Source organism: Balaenoptera musculus, chromosome 18 (assembly GCF_009873245.2).
Source record: "Balaenoptera musculus isolate JJ_BM4_2016_0621 chromosome 18, mBalMus1.pri.v3, whole genome shotgun sequence".
NCBI lineage: Eukaryota > Metazoa > Chordata > Mammalia > Artiodactyla > Balaenopteridae > Balaenoptera > Balaenoptera musculus.
In genome coordinates, this window is record NC_045802.1 from 21703815 (window position 1) to 21721576 (window position 17762).

The 17762-nt window shown below is 38.0% G+C and overlaps 1 protein-coding gene across 1 annotated transcript in view; it reads right to left on the minus strand.

The window, feature by feature from the left end:
• COG3 (component of oligomeric golgi complex 3) overlaps positions 1-17762 on the minus strand; it is a 61392-nt gene that overhangs the window by 29325 nt on the left and 14305 nt on the right. The window contains exons 5-14 of the mRNA XM_036831483.1: positions 17422-17496; positions 16205-16297; positions 15415-15540; positions 14069-14149; positions 9855-9898; positions 9262-9388; positions 8574-8665; positions 7349-7488; positions 5754-5914; positions 3032-3143 (exon numbers count right to left, since the gene is read on the minus strand). Of these exons, the coding sequence (XP_036687378.1) occupies positions 3032-3143; positions 5754-5914; positions 7349-7488; positions 8574-8665; positions 9262-9388; positions 9855-9898; positions 14069-14149; positions 15415-15540; positions 16205-16297; positions 17422-17496 (1051 nt within the window). The remainder of the gene's footprint in view (positions 1-3031; positions 3144-5753; positions 5915-7348; positions 7489-8573; positions 8666-9261; positions 9389-9854; positions 9899-14068; positions 14150-15414; positions 15541-16204; positions 16298-17421; positions 17497-17762) is intronic.

Genomic DNA, 17762 nt, shown 5'->3' on the forward strand with positions numbered 1-17762 from the left:
CGGAGTGGATTTATGCAGGAAAAGGCAGAGGGCAATGTTGAGGGCTGGTGCTTTCACTTCACAGTTCTGTAAGCGTAGTCGTTTTTCAAAAGCATGTTAATACTTGTGGAATTTTAAAAAGCTCTTCCATAAGGCCTTACTTTAAACTAAGATACCTACGTTATAAAAAATTTCTTAAGGAAAAAGAATAAACTGGACAAATTATATCAGAGAATACTCAGGAGGTTAAGTATCCTTCGTTTTGCTAAGAATTAGGATATCTGCGGGATTCCTCCTTCAAAAGAAAGAGCCAAAAAGGTACTCCCAAATTAAAGTTCAGTGAAATAAATGTATTTATGTAGTTCAAAGCCAGAAGTCAACTTATTTGTTCATTTTTTCACTTTCCTGAGAAGAAGAGTTAATGGTTAAAATAGCTGACTGGGGAGAGTTTTACTTACACAGCAAGTCGCCAAGTAAGGTGCCTACTGGCTGCCTCTTTTGAAGAGCCGAGCAAACCCGGTGGCAGGGCTTCTGCATCGGCTCCCGCCGTGGGCCCCCGCCACCCTCCCTCCGTGGGCCTGCCACCGCCCTCGCTTCTCCACGCAGAGAACAAGGCCCATGCGTTCTGAAGACACTCACCCTCGGCCTCCTCACGCAGTGGGCCCTCCACCAACTTGCCCTGACACCACTCCCACATGAACATCACCACTTAAAGGCCTCACTCCAGAGCAGTCTCATTTTCTCACTTCCGACACACCCCGGGACCAGGACAAGTGATGACGCTCTTTCTTTTCTTTTTTGCTCCCCTTGCCACCAGACTCAAAGCCTTGCTTCCCATCCCAAGTTCCATCTCGATTCTGAACAGCGTCGATAACCACAGGGATGACCCATAGGTTATCCTTGCCCTTCTCAGCTCCAAAGACCTTCACTTCCATCCCTGCACCCCCTACTCCAGACACAGTTTCTTATGACTTTCTTTCAGAATTACTTTCTTATTACTTTCTACAGACCTTCTTATGACTCCAAACTATTCCACCTCTTAATCATGAAAACTCAGCATCCCACCCTCTAACCACGATATCCTCACATTTCCCATTTCTCACCTCTTTACTCAAATTACTCTGCCAACCCCTCCTCCTTTGGCTTAGTCACACCCTCTCCTCTGGCGTGCTTCTGACCCCTCTGGCTGTTCTTTCCCTGTCGGCCCAGTACACCCGTCTCCCTCCAGCTGCTCCTTAATGTCAGCACCTGCTAAGATTCTCTCCCCAGGCTTCTGTTACTGTCACTCTACTTCTACTCTCTCTGTCCTGGGTGATCTCATACAAGCCCGAAGCATCAACGACTCAATCTCTACCTCTGAATCAGCTGCCTCTTTATAGCTCTAGAGCAGTGCTGTCCAAGAGGACTCCTGTGTGAATCACAAATGTGACACATTAAAACGCCACATTAAAAAAGGTAAAACTAGTGGAACTACTATGAATATATTTTATTTAATCCAATAGATCAAAAATCTCATTATTTTAACATATAATCAATATAAAAATTACTAATAAGATACTTTTTATTCTTTACTTCATACTAAGTCTTTGAAATTTATTGCGTATCTACACACAGCACATTCGGACTAGCCACATTGCACATGCTCTATGGCTACCATATTGGACAGCGTAACTCTAGATCCATTTAATACAGATCTCTCAGTTGTTCCACATGGACCTTACTCAATCTTCCTTAGCCCCCATATCTAGTGTGTCACCAAATTCTATTGATTCAAACTTCTAACTATATCCCTCATCTATACACTTCTCTCCATCCCCCCCCACCCCATCAACGCCCTGGTTCAAACCACCTTTACCTTTCAGATGGAAAAACACAGCAACATCTTAACCAGTCTCCACAGTTCTAACAACAACACCTTAATGTAATGCCAGGTATGAGTTAAAGAATAAGCTTTACTGGGGAAAGGTACAAGGCCAGGGTTGGTAAGACAGATTTGTACTCTAGTCTCTCCAGTAACTCTTCAAGAGGCTTACTAGGACCAAGATGTATATTAGGACATGGCATGGGTTCTATTTCAGAGGAGGAAATTTCAGCTCCCTATGGGTCTCTCTTCCTATAGGGCAGGCATGATAAAACGGCTTTGTCAGATGGGGAATACTGAGGCTGTCTGGCAGCCTGGATTTGGGGTGCCAACTGTTACAGAGCTGACTCAGAATAAACTGATGATGCACTAAGCTTGGGGATTTGGGGGCAGCTGGGGCTCTTTAAAGTCCATGGAGTTACAGTACCCCCGACTCCCAGTCAGTCCCACATGGAGCTGAATTTGAGTGTCACTCTTACAGCTGAGGGGTGAGGAGAAGGGGTGCCCTACGTCTCATCTAGCCTGTTGTCTAGATAACTCATCAGTTATCCAGGGTGACTCTTGGATAATTTTGTTCCTTGCGTAACAGGTACCCTAGTCCAAGCTATCCCATACGTTTCTGTCAATTTTTTACCTGAGTCCTAGGCACTCAATCAATACATTTAAAAAAATGCAAATCTAATGGTAAAATTAGGTAGAATTTCAAAGTCCATGAGATTATCACCTGACACCTATCACAATCTGGCCTGTTTTGCCTGCTCCTTCCTACAGGAACCTGTACCCAAACACAGCAAACCACCTGACATCCCCAAAGCAACTATGGTCTTCCATTCTTGTATGCCGTCCTCCATGCGATTCTATCTTAAAACAACCTTATTTCACCTGGCTCTCTCATACTCATCAACACTACAGCTTTCAGATTCCACACCTCTCACTGAATCAGCCTTCCTGCACTCAAAGTTCATCCCCCTTCACAATTCTGATGCCCTTTTCCCATGGTCCAAGAGTGCCCTGTGCCTACCTTTATCCTGTCACCCCTGAATTACGCCTGTGGCTTGCCAATCTCCCCCTGCCAAAGTGTGGGCTCCTCAAAGGCACAAGATGTTTTTCTTGCCTAAGACATGACAAGTCCTTAATAAAAGTTTATTAAATGAATGAATAAAAGCTGGAAGTTAAAACATCATAACATACCAGATTTTGTTAGATTATTAGGAGGCTCTGCTTCTTCTAACTGAACATCTGAAAACAAAGCTTCTGAAGGTGGTACCTTCTTCTGCTCATCTTTTAAACTCTGTGCAATTTGCTGTATAAAGAAATCAGAAGGAACATTAAAGTGTAGTTTTCAGCTGTGTTTAGCAATATGAACATGTTCTTTCTATAAGGTAAAAAAATATATACTAATTAATGGATAAACGAACTAATTAAGAGAACTATGCCAAAACAACACATGGAGATGAAAAAGTTAAATTGGTATAGAGTGTCTCTATTCTCATAAAGGCATACATAGCCTTCTCTGAACCACTAATTTCAGAACCATTACAAGGTATCTGCTGAAGAGAGTCAAATATACAAGGCTCAGATTAGAAGCTTAACTTTCAATTTTACATTTAGAAACAAAGTATTCATATTTAAGATTGGGTACATTCTAGATGTCAGAAATGCTTTTATCAAGGAGTTGGCAAACTCAAACTACAGGTTTTCTCTTTATGTGAGAACAGCTACAGTCTGTTATTTTTTAAGCAGATTTTTAAAAATTATCTTATGGACTGAGACTATTTAACTCTTTTTCACTACCTAAAGAATACCATCAAATATACACAGGTCACTAACTACTAAGTTGGCAATGAAAATCCTACTAATTTACATTGGTTTTAAAGGTGGAAATATACAGAAATGAAGGCCTAACACAGCGGTCCCCAACCTTTTGGCACCAGGGACGAGTTTCGTGGAAGACAGTTTTTCCACAGATGCGGGGGAGGGTGGCTCAGGCGGTAACGCGAGTGATGGGGAGTGGCAGATGAGGCTTCGCTCGCTCACCCGCCGCTCACCTCCTGCTGTGCGGCCTGGCTCCTAACAGGCCATGGATGGGTTGGGGACCCCTGGCCTAACAGACACCCACCTACTGCCAAAAAGAATAGCCAGAGAACTGTTTAGGAGACAGGCTCTGTATCAGTCAGGCCCATCCTTTCATTCTGCAAACAGAAACCAGCAAGTATAGCTAATCCCTAAATGGCACACAGATGTCACAGCCAGATCACCTTAAATCCCTGACCTTCACCAAAAGAAAAACAAAGCAAATAGATTTACTGGAAGCAGTACACTTAAAACAAGAGGTCTACACAAGAAAACACTCAGGGGATTTCCCTCGTGGCGCAGCAGTTAAGAATCCACCTGCCAATGCAGGGGACACGGGTTCGAGCCCTGGTCTGGGAAGATCCCACATGCCGCGGAGCAACTAAGCCCGTGCGCCACAGCTACTGAGCCTGCGTGCCGCAACTACTGAAGCACGCGTACCTAGAGCCCACGCTCCGCAACAAGAGAAGCCACTGCAATGAGAAGCCTGCGCACAGCAACGAAGAGTAGCCCCTGCTCACCTCAACTAGAGAAAGCCTGCGCGCAGCAACGAAGACTCAAGGCAGCCAATAAATAAATAAATAAACAAATTTTTAAAAATAATGAAAAGAAAACACTCAGGATACTGGCCATGTGTTGACTAAATAAACATACCAAATGTATCACTAAATTAAACTGGGAGGGGGTATATAGTAAACTCAATCACCTAACATCCTATCAGACAGCACTATTAAAACAGGTACTCTATCTAGAACGTAAAAACTGATACTCACAAAGGAGACAAGGAGAGGAGGGGAGGAAGGGGAGAGAGCACAACTCCCTAGATCGGGCTGAGAAACAGACCTGTTTATACCAGCCTCCCAAGAAGCTGGAGTTGCTGAAGGCCCCACCAAGAAGAAGGGGGCAGCCTCCTCCTCCACCAAGATACCTTCCTAGGGATGCAGCCCCAGCAGAGGCCATCTCCGCAGACCCCTCCTCTGTGCTCAGACCTGTGCAGGTGACCCCACAGGGAGGAGGGACATGCTCCCCAGAGCCTTGGCTTGTGCCTCAAACTCTACTGTGGCCTGGCCCACGAGCAGGTGATCAGCAGGTCTGAAATGCACTGACTGGCTGGCTTCCCAGGGTGCCGAGAACTCAGCACAGGCCAAGGCCAGGAGGATGCCTTCACCAAGTTCCTGCATTCCCCCTTCACCCTTCCCATATCCAGTCTCCACTGGTTTAACCTGGAGCAATAAACCTGATTTTGTCACTCAAAAAAATTAATAAACAAATAAAAAGAATTTCCAGGTTCTAATTCTGTTTAAGCACTAATACCCTACGCATTATTTTAACTCTGTACGGCACTCAAAGAAAATGAAGATACATACGTAACTGAAAGATGAGTGAGATATACCTAAGTCTTCAAACCATACAGTGGACACCAGCACTGTGTAATTCTGAGGAGACAACCACCAGAGTTTTTAATGGGAGAAGACGACACATGGTTATGTGACCATCAACTCTGGTGGCTTATATGTTATTAATCCTCTTCTATGCCACTTACCAAAAAAAAGAGAAATCATAGAAAGCACTAATTCTATTTAAAAATTGAGAAGACACACTTCCTGGAAAAGGACAGAAAACCGAATAGAGTGTTTATAAAATACAACTTGAAGGAAGGACAATCTAACAAATTATTTCTGTTCAGTTTTTTAAAATTTTTATTTCCTACGATTTCATGGCAAGTTTATCTTGATTTTTGCATCTTGAATGAGAATTAAAAAGAAAAATCCTATTTTCACCAGTATAAAATATCCAAAAGTTGTGTGGGGTGGGGGAAGATCAAATAAGAAGACCCTACCTCCATCATTACTAACTTATCGGGATACGCTAGATCTCCAGGAGCTGGTTTATAGCCCGCGATGTCTGTCTGAATGTAGATGTGGGTTCGGTAGACAAGTCGCTCTTGTACATCTTCCAACATCTGCTTTACTCCAGCTGCAAATGCCCCCAACTGTTCAGCTGATAAAAAAAAAAAAAGGTCAATCACCTATTCCTTCAGATTTAAAAAATACTTTCTTTAAACAAGCAAAAATATTACAAAATTGTCTAATAATAGTATAAACCACCCTTGCTTCAGGGACTGGTTGTATTCTATTTTGGTATGACTTGATGACCTTAGAAAACTTTAATAAATGTCTTCCAATTCCCTCAAATTTAAAATTGGAAAATAAACTTGCCCTTACATCTTCTTCCTGGGACTCTGTGAAATAATTTCCATTATTAATATGAATAATAATCTTAGTTTTAAAGTGCTTTGTGTTTTTTAAAAGGTATCTCACATAGCTTCATACCAATCCTGAGAGATAGCTAAAGCAGCTTATTAATTAGGTTATCACCCCCATTTTACATATAGAGTCCCACAGATATTAAATGACTTGTTAACGTTCTCACAAAGAAAAATGAATAAAAAAATAAAATGAGGGAATTCCTCAGCGGTCCAGTGGTTAGGACTCTGCGCTTTCACTGCCGAGGGCCCGAGTTCAATCCCTGGTCGGGGAACTAAGATCCCACAAGCTGCGCAGTGCGGCCAAATAAATAAATAAATAAAATGAGATATGAGTTTGTATAGAATTTCTTCATTTCTAAGATGCCATCAATGTTAAGACACACCAGTGATTCAGTATCAGCTTTCCAAGGGCTGGGGAGTTGGAGGCATTACACACTCATATAAATATTTACATTAATTTTAAAAATCATCTTTAATTCACAAGCATTAAAATGGGAGAAATGTACACCTTAGAATGAACTAAATGCAATAGAATAAGAAGCTCCGGAAGAGTAACAAACCTATAGGGTCTCTTAAGGAAAGTCAAAGTAAGGACAATAATTTCTGCAAGTAAAATGATTACCTGAAGGGTATTTTTTAAAGGTATCTAAGTTATCACTAGGAATATCATGTTTTTTATGACAATCAAACCAATTGTTAAAGCATGTATTAGATGAATAAAGTAGAGCTACTCCAGAGAATTGCTTTTCTTTATTTGTAATTTCAAAAAAGATGAATTATTACTACGTATGTATGCTAAAACAATTTCTGTTTTTTAAATTAAGACTATGCAATGCAGTCAATTACTTTATGTACTCTGGTAACAGTGTACTAGAAATACCCAACCCAAAACTGATGGACAGTTCTCTATGGATTTCAGATGCCAGAAAGAATAATAACTATAATTATTTTATTAATAATTTTGCCCAGATTTAAAAATTCTTTCCCCATTATTATTTAGTCACAGAATAAGGTGCATCTTGATTCAAAAAGAGACAAGGCATCAACCCAAGTTTTAAAACTATTGTTTATATAGGGATGGGGGGGAGGCACTAATCTTTTTCAAATTCATTGAGCCACAGATATAATTAAAAAGACCTTTGAAATGATCATTTCTACTTATTTACCATTATTCTGTACATGATCTTCAAGCACCTCATTTTTAAGAATCCCACAAAGTTCCGATAAAGTCTCTAAGTGAATAACATGAATGATCAATGGCCTGAAGACATCATACAATGACACACACAGTTTCTCCAAAAGTTCACTAAAATGAAAGAATAAAACATGGTTATCAGTAGTAATCCTTTCAGTATTTCCTAATAGTTTAAAAGTCACCCTTGATTACTTCCAGCCAAAAAAAATAATAAAAATCTACTGGAAAATAGTATGTGGGAACATTATATAATGAGAAGTGAAAGGCTGAAAGTAATTCTGTGAACTGTTTTTGCTAGAATCAATAATCAAGCTCAGAATTAATAAGCAATCCTCAACAATTAGCTGGCCCCAGCCGAATGTCAATTTATTACAACTTCTACTTATGTTAGCAATAATTTTGTATATGTCCTTTCAAAAACAATAAAAAATATTTCAGTAGACTTAATTTTCCTTTTATAACCTACACCACTATGAATCAAATGGTGACATTTTCCCCAGGAAAGATAGGTTCAAAATTCTTGAATACTTACAGACTTAGTTAAACAAAACTCAAAATATTCTGGAATATACCAAGTATTTTGACAATTTTAAACATTTGAAAAGAAAAACATTAGGTTGTCTATACTCTTTATATTGTCAACAGTACTCTTCTATATATATAGTATTTCATCAAAACTGTAAGATACATTTGTCTCTTCCCCTTTACAAGAGTCATAATCTTGGAATTTTTTAACAGTCAAAATCACCAATATGAAGAACCCAAAAGTGACCGACAGTGGGTTTGAAAGACACTTTGAGAAAAATAAGGAAAAGGATTTTAAACAGTATCTACGTTTTTAAGTGTCCCTCATTAGTTAGAATCATAGAATTTTTTAAATAGAAGGAATTATTATCCTTAGTGTAGATAAAGGGATCTAGATACCAAGAGACTTCCCTATACAGAATTCTTACTATCATAACTTATTGTCTCCATAATTATATTATAAACAATATGAAAGCATGTTGGCCTTTAAGCTGCACATTTATTTCAAAATAAATAACCACTGTCCCATCCAACAATATTCTGTTCACATACCCACAAAAGTTAAAACACTCCATAGTTAATTTTAGAATACTCCTATAATATAATAAGCCATTACAGCCATTAGCGAATTAAATCTTAAAAACAAGAGTTAGATTCCATCTACCACTTACTCTAATTTTGATGTTGGTTTTGTAAAAAATTCGTTATAAAGTTGGTGCTCATCCTGGCATACATGAACCATAAAGGCACAGCCACTGCGAATCTGCGGGAAACAAACACACACCATCTACAGTTAGAGACACACAACAACTCCAGCGTTTATGAAATAAAGTCAACATTTTATTGACAAAGAGACTATGCATACATAATTCATAAAACAACTCCCTGAAGAAAAGAAAATGGTTTTCTGCACAATGGAACTATCGATGATTTTTATTTTCTTCTTTATGCTTTCTAAGCTTTTGACAATGAAAATTACTCTTCTAGTTGAAAAGCATTTAAAAAAAGAATCTTTATGTATTTTTCTACAATCTGAATTAAAATCACACTAAACCAAAAAGCACTTCTGCAGCAAAAGCTAAGATTAATTTGTCTACATAAATCCAGAAACTTTGAAACTTCATCTTTCAAAAAACAATACTGATTTGTGACTCTTCATACCTCAAAAAATCAATCAAAATGAGAATATTTTGCCAAATTGAATGCTAATTACTAAACTAGATTTGTCATAACAGAAAGAAACATTCTGTAAGTCTGTTGATATGGGGACCAAAACTTATTTACCCAAGTATAGTTTCTAGGGTATCGTAACAGCTCAAAAGAAGGCTTAACATTAAACCACGACACGCAGAAACTCACCAAGGCACAGTGGTCTCTGTTGTTCTGGCTGGTTAACTCTGTTACAGTACAAGTAATACTAGGGCCCAAAAGGAGTTCCCGCTGATCAAGGTAACACTGGTGGATGTCATTTAGCAGTTGTTGGTATCTGACGAAAAGCAAATGAGATTGGAGTACTGTATAAACTTCTGATTTCAGATATGTAAATTAAATCCGATCTTAAATCCCAAAATAGGTTGCCAACCTCCAAAGCTATATGGTTACTGCTCATTTGCCCACATTAAATACTAGAAATATTTATGTATATAAAGAAAAAACAAATCATCATGAACTACCATAACCTTTATCTTTTAAAGACAGATTTATCTTCCACGAGCAGTGATGTTGCATCTACCTAAATGAGAAGGAAATCCTGCTATATGGGAAAAAGATGCCTTACAAACTCACCAAGTCAGGTCTGTGACCTTGCTCCCCAAACTGAGCTGTGTGCTACAAGAAAAAGCTTGTATAGCATGCAAGGTAATTGCTCAGAAAATATCAGGGACATAACAGACTTGGCAAAATAGCACTTCAAGGAAGGTAATTTGGAAACTGAAGAACCGGTGGGTACTCACTCAGGTATTTTTTCAGATCGTTGTTCTATTTGTTCAATGAGAGTCTGTGGAATAAAGAAAAGTCCATTAACTCCATCTGTTTTAGTTATATTTTCAATTGCTTTCTCATTATAATAGTAACACAAGCTCATGTTAGAAAATTTGTGAATACAAAAAAGTTGAAACATGAAAATCACCCAAAACACAAAAAAATTAATCACAGCATTTCAGAATATTTTCTTTCAGTTTTTGTATGCACACAGTTACATTTTTCTTTTTAAACAAAACTAGAATTATACTACATATTCAGCTTTGCAATCTGCTTTTTTTTTAAGATTTTTTTTTTAATTTATTTATTTAATTTCTTTTTGGCTGAGCTGGGTCTCGTTGCTGCGCGTGGGCTTTCTTCTAGCTGCGGCATGCGGGGGCTACTCTTCGTTGCGGTGCACGAGCTTCTCACTGCGGTGGCTTCTCTTGTTGCGGAGCATGGGCTCTAGGGGCACAGGCTTCAGTAGTTGTGGCACACGGGCTCTAGAGCACAGGCTCAGTAGTTGTGGCACATGGGCTTAGTTGCTCCGCGGCATGTGGGATCTTCCCAGGCCAGGGATCGAACCTGTGTCCCCTGCATTGGCAGGCGGATTCTTAATATAATTTTTTTTTTAATTTATTTATTTATTTTATTTATGGCTGTGTTGGGTCTTCGTTTCTGTGCAAGGGCTTTCTCTAGTTGCGGTGAGCGGGGGCCACTCTTCATCGCGGTGCGCGGGCCTTTCACTGTCGCGGCCTCTCTTGTTGCGGAGCACAGGCTCCAGACGCGCAGGCTCAGTAGTTGTGGCTCACGGGCCCAGTTGCTCCGCGGCACGTGGGATCTTCCCAGACCAGGGCCCGAACCCATGTCCCCCGCATTGGCAGGCAGATTCTCAACCACTGGCAGGCGGATTCTTAACCACTGCGCCACCATGGAAGCCCTAGATGTACTCTTAAGTCGACCATTCTTCTACTGTTAGACATCTAGGTTGTTTCCTAAGAATATCAGTCCAGTGGTTAAGAGCCCTGAGCCTGGAGTGAAACTAGAGTGCATGCCGACCCCCAGTAGTTGTTTGCGCCCAGGAGAGCTGGTTCACATCACTGAGATTCCACTTCTTACCTCGTAAAGCTGGTATAATAATAATACCTACTTCCCAGCCAGGGGCCCCCAACACTGGGTCAGAAAAGATAAATATTTTTCGAGACTTTTGTTCCATTCTGCTAAAATGTCTTTGAGAAAGAAATTAATTACATTCCTATCAGCACTATCACCTGTCTCACCAAATCCTCAAAACCACTGACATTACACCTTAATTTGCCAATTTCTAACTGATGAAAAAATGCCACCTAACCTTAAATTGAATGTATTCTCCACTAGAGGCTGAACATGCACTCATATTTATTAACCGTTCATATTTTCTGAGCAATCTGGTCATTTTTATATGAGATATTCATCTTTCTGACTTATAAGCTCTCTTAATATATTAAAAATATTGGGACTTCCCTGGGGGCACAGTGGTTAAGAATCCGCCTGCCAATGCAGGGAACATGGGTTCGAGCCCTGGTCCGGGAAGATCCCACATGCCGCGGAGCAACTAAGCCCATGCGCCACAACTACTGAGCCTGCGCTCTAGAAGCCCGAGCCACAACTACTGAGCCCGCGTGCTGCAACTACTGAAGCCCATGCGCCTAGAGCCCGTGCTCCACAACAAGAGAAGCCACCACAATGAGAAGCCCATGCACCGCAACGAAAAGTAGCCCTAGCTCACCACAACTAGAGAAAGCCCGTGCGCAGCAACGAAGACCCAACGCAGCAAAAAAAAAAAAAAAAAAATTAACCTTCTTACTTATCTGCTGCAAACATTCTCTCCAATTTCTGCCTTTTTTGCTGTTTAAAATTCAGAAATTTTAATTTTTATATTCTTAATCTTTTATGCTGTAATTTTTTTCCAAGAGATTTTTTGTTTTTTTGGGTCTGCATATCATTTTTGCATTTAACTCTTTAGCTCCTTAAAATGTATTCTGGTAGGGAATTCCCTGGTGGTCCAGTTAGGACTCCGCACTTTCACTGCCCAGGGCCCAGCTTCAATTCCTGGTCGGGTAACTAAGATCCTGCAAGCCGCACAGCGCAGCCAAAAAAAAAAAAAGTATTCTGATAATGTTACAAAGTGAAGAGCTTACCTTTTTCCCCCTCAAATACTTAGCAAATCTTCCCAAACAATGCAGAAAACTCCAGCCCTTCCTCTAAGATTTGAGAACTTTCTTTACATACAAATTATAGAATTTTCCATTCCAATGATCCATCAGTAAATTCTTGAATCAGTATCACTGTATTTTTCAAATTCTTCTTGCTTAGTCTTGCTTATCTACTATACCAGATGAATTTTAAGATTATCCAAAAAGAAATTCCATTGGAATTTTTCCTAAAATTACACTTAACCAATAAATTACACTAGGAGGAACTGACTTTTTTTTTTTAATAAATTTATTTATTTTATTTTTATTTATTTTATTTTTGGCTGCGTTGGGTCTTCGTTGCTGCACGCAGGCTTTTTCTGGATGCGGCGAGCGGGGGCTACTCTTCGTTGCAGTGCGCGGGCTTCTCATTGTGGTGGCTTCTTTTGTTGGGAGCACGGGCTCTAGACGCACAGGCTTCAGTACTTGTGGCACATGGGCTCAGTAGTTGTGGCTTGCGGGCTCTAGAGCACAGGTTCAGTAGTTGTGGTGCATGGGCTTAGTTGCTCCACGGCACGTGGGATCTTCCTGGACCAGGGCTCGAACCCATGTTCCCTGCATTGGCAGGCGGATTCTTAACCATTGCGCCACCAGGGAAGCCGACGAACTGACATTTTAAAAATTAAGTCTCCCCAGCCAGGAACCTATTGTGATAGGTTTACCATTTATTCAAACTTTTATGATTTTCTTTCTAGTTTTGTTATTTCCTTCATCCTTATATTTCCATTAAGTTTATTTCTAGGTAAATATTTTATGCTTTCTGTCTCTAATATAAATGAAACCCCATCATATATACTAATTGGTTACTAATGATATGTAGGAAAGCCACTGATAATTATATAATCATTTTATGTTCACCCACCACTGAGCCCTCTTATCTACACCATTTCTTTTCTAATCAAAATTTTATCATTGGGCTTCCCTGGTGGCGCAGTGGTTGAGAATCTGCCTGCCGATGCAGGGGACACGGGTTCGAGCCCTGGTCTGGGAAGATCCCACATGCCGCGGAGCAACCAGGCCCGTGTGCCACAACTGCTGAGCCTGCGCGTCTGGAGCCGTGCTCCGCAACGAGAGGCCGCGACAGTGAGAGGCCCGTGCACCGCGATGGAGAGTGGCCCCCGCTCGCCACAACTGGAGAAAGCCCTCGCACAGAAACGAAGACCCAACACAGCCAAAAATAAATAAATAAATTTTAAAAAAAAATTTTATCATTGCTAATTTGACTAACAAGCAAAAGCAACCAATCAGGCACAATCTAAACCTCAAACCATCAACTAACCACTGTATCTTCTCTAAACAAGACCAAGTTCCTACTTCAAAAAACAAAAACTCCTTTCCACTGACTTTCAAGAGGGAAACAAGGAAGAGAGTGAGGTCAGAGTCAGCAAAAGCAGACTACTCTTTCTAGTAGCTTCACAATAATAAAAAAAGATACATGTACCAGCTCCAGTCAGCTGTATCTGGGATTACACTGATTTAAAATATTGCACTGGCTCTCTACTTTTCCTGAATTAGCATGACATGCAACATCCTCTGTGAGATGGTCTTTGCCATCTTTCCTTTCTTCTTTCCTATCACACCCTACTGAAAGTCTTGTGTTCCAGTCTTAAATGAGGTCCTCCCAAAATGCAAGTCTTTTATGTCTCTACAACTTTCCCTATACATGCTGCTCTCTCTGTATAAAATATCCTTATCAATCCCCTCAAGTCTGCTATAAATCTACGTTTTTTTAAGCTCAAATATCACCTTCAACTGGAAACCTTCCCTGAGCATCACAGGAAGAGCTAGGTGTTTCCTGCTCTGTGGGCTTAAAGCACCTCAACATACACTGCTATAATGTGGAAGGACAAAGCCTACCTTTCATTCAGGTTCATTTTCCTGGTATAAACGAAGGACCTAACATACATTAGCATTTCAAAAGGGCTGGCTAAATAAATTTCATAGCATTATCTTATTTATGTCAATAGACTTACTCTGACTTTGGGGGCAGCAGCTCGAAATTTCACATAAAATAATGTGAAGGCATTGTCTACATTAGGTACAGATGAAGGATCCTAAAGAAACATGGGGGAGGATAGGGAAGGAAGATAATTAGCGAACAAATAATTATTCAGAAAATATAACACAAACCATTTCATATGGCTACTGCTTGGCCTATATACCAAACAAAAGCTTACAGAGAGGAAGATTAAACACTGTTATTGCTACAAATGAGAAATAATTATGTGGAGCTGTCATCTCTCTCTATAATTAAAATTTATGCTGTTACATGAATTTTGGTGGTAAAAAGACTGAACTCAGATTCATACTCAGTCACATTCTGAGTGTAGGACTTTGGTCAAATTACTTAACCTCTCTGAGATTCAGTGCATCCATTAAATGGTGATAACACATACGCACAAAGGTTTTACACAGCTCAATTATAAAGCACTAACACATAGTAGGTACTAGTACTTATTAGGTATTAGTTTCCTAAAATAAAATTTTGCAAAATAGAAAAATTATATAGTCTGTTATGTCAGCTAAGAGCAACGTGAATGGTAAAATGCAATACAAAAATCAGTAGTTTTGAACTAAAAGCTCAAGATATTCCATATTCTTTAGAAAGTAAGCTGAAAAAATAAATTATCTTTAAGGTTTTATTTTCTTAGGAAAGAAATGTGATCAATGACAATCTGATCTAGCTCCACTCTTATTTTCTAACCTAACACGCTGCTAATTTTCCACCTAGCATCTACTAAAACCTGTAACTGATTAATTTGTCTTTTTCCTTCTTTACTGATTATTTCTCCTGAACATAAGCTCCATGAGGGCAGGGACCTTGTTAGCTCCTTTCACTATTGTACAGTTCTTAGTACAATGCCAAGCATTTAGAAGGCATTCAATAAAAATACATTTGCTAAATACAGAAAATTAAATTATCCATCATTTGTAAAGAAAGAAATTCAAATTATCTATCATATGTAATTCTACCACTCAGACAGAACCACTTTTATTATTTTGGTGTATTTCCTCCTAATATTTTCTTTAAAAAGATAGGAAAAGAAAAAGTTTAAGTGAGAAATAGTTTGAATCTTATTTTATTATTTATCATATAGTACTGAATATTTTTCACACTGTTATATATTCTTTGAAAATAAGACTGTGACAGACATATTTAATATGTCCTATTATCAATAAAATTGCAACGCATATTTATTTAACAAAAGGTAAAAAAAAAAAAAATTGGAGTTACTAGGTACTAATCTCAGACTAACATTATGGAAAATAAATGAATTAAAAAAACAAAAACAAAAAAACACCTCACCAGTTAACTTACCCTTTTTAATAATTGACTTGTGAGGTTCTGTAGTGTGTTCACAGTATATGTCTTCATGAGGTGCAAAGCTTTAGAAAGACACTGCTTAAACTTCAGTAAATATACAGGATAATCTTTAAAACTTGGCTGTAAAGGAAAGGGAAAGATTTACAAAGATGAAGCAAACTTTTAATGAAAACCAACCTGTCCTTTATGTAAAGCTATACAGAAAGTTCAAAAGAAGATCTTACGTAGACTGTAAGCTCCTTGAAGACAAATACTATGACTGTCTTGGTCATAGCCAAATTCCCTGTGCCTGGCACAAAGCAAGGGCTCAATAAATATTTGCAGTTTTTAGCAAAATATATTTTCAGTACCCCACAGACTTCAAGGCTAATATGTGAGGCCCAACTAAGAAAAGAATAGGAGTTGGGTGAAATAAATACAGCTATAAATCCTTGGAGGGCAGAAAGAGATGGTGATTAAACCAAAGGACTTGTCCTTTTATTTCCCCCCCTAAGTAATACTTTTTGTTTCCAAGGAAGTATCTAGCAAAACAGTAAGTCAACAGTCTAAAAATCACTAGTCCTTTTAGATGGGATAAAATTGTGTCAGCCAGCCCCTTTTTCTATTCCAAGGGTTGCTGCAGCAGCTGAAAGCACTTTTTACATCACTACTGACAATGACTAAGAATTTACTATAGTTTTTCTTCAAGTATATTACAGAAAGAAATAATTCGTTTACTGCATAAGAAGTGTTATAATAGGGATGTTAAGATTTCTTTAAAACATACAGAAATACCATGACTTACATGAGATGATATGTATGTAATACAATCATCTAACTTGGCCAGCATTGGTATAAATCCTTCACTATTCACAGACAGCGTGGGAGAATTCAATTTCTTTAAAGGAAAAAAAAATTTTTACATTTTAAGGGTCACCAAATATACTCAAATGCAGCCCATGTGTAACAATACAATAAAGAAAGGACAAATTAAAAAGAATATGGATTGAATTCAGTTTACTCCTAATGACCTTTAATGCGGCTCTTCATGAATTAGCAAACACTTTATATTCCATTGCACAATGTTATATTAAAATAATACATCATGTACCTAGATTTCCCACTTTCTAGTACTTTACAACATAAATTTTCCACTTTCAAACACTGGCGATCTTCTCAAGGTTAAAAGATTAACTAGCAATTATCATGTTCAGCAGTCATACTGAAAGTAAAATATAAGTAAACATATACAAGTAGTACTAATATAAGGTAATATATAATATAAACATGATATTTAATATTTAATATAATAGATAAAATGATAAATATTAAAATACATAAAACTATATAATATATATAAAATATAAGTAAAATGACCCAATTATTTCTTATCTTGATATACAAGTAGTTAGGCAATGATTTATATTTCCCATTGCATTCCACTGTTAACTGGCTACTGGTTTTATTTCTAACTCTTTAGTAAACTATAATAATTTAGATTAATTTAATAATTTTAATAACATGATTTATATGCAGTTATTATGATTAATTTATGAGCCAGAACACAGAGAAATATAATTTACACAGAAGTCTTTATTGTGACTACCTCTTTGGGATCCAAGAATCCGTTTTGAGGACTATACTTTTCCTCAAACTAAACATGAGATTAGTTTAAGAAATATTTTTTTTACTATTATAGAAGCACAACCACAGCAAGATTTAAAATGGAATATTTCTTCTTATAACCTTCACAGCTTACAAATATTATACTATAAGAGTTAACCAACAAAGAGATTTTAATAGCAAAAATACAATTTAAGAAGAACTATTATTTAAATCATATTTGGAAATCTGAACTGGTAATGGTATGTCCATCACTCACAAATAGGAATATCTTAACAACAAGCAAACTATTAAGCTAAAATATCAGTCAAGCCAATTTATAAGGTTAAAGATTATACTCAGAATGGGAAATATAAAGTAAAGCCACTAATTCTAGAAAAAATAAAAAACAATGCTTACTGTGTTAATAGTTTCCAATTCATTAAAATAGGAAAGCTTTTGTTGAATGTTTTCAGCCAGATCAACAAGCTCCGACTTGAATTTTTTAAAAGAGAAAAATCAATTATTATGAGAACATAAGAATCAACACTCCAGTCTCAAAATTACATCAAAGAGATTTATACTAGACATACAGGTTTATATTAGATATATGATTTCAGAATAATGCCCAAAGATTTCTGCAATCATGGGCTAAAATAAGCAATGATTATTACAGTAAATTACATATGATCTTTTTATAAAATAACAAATGATTACCTTTTTAAAAACATACAAAATATACATAGATAAAATTCTGAGAT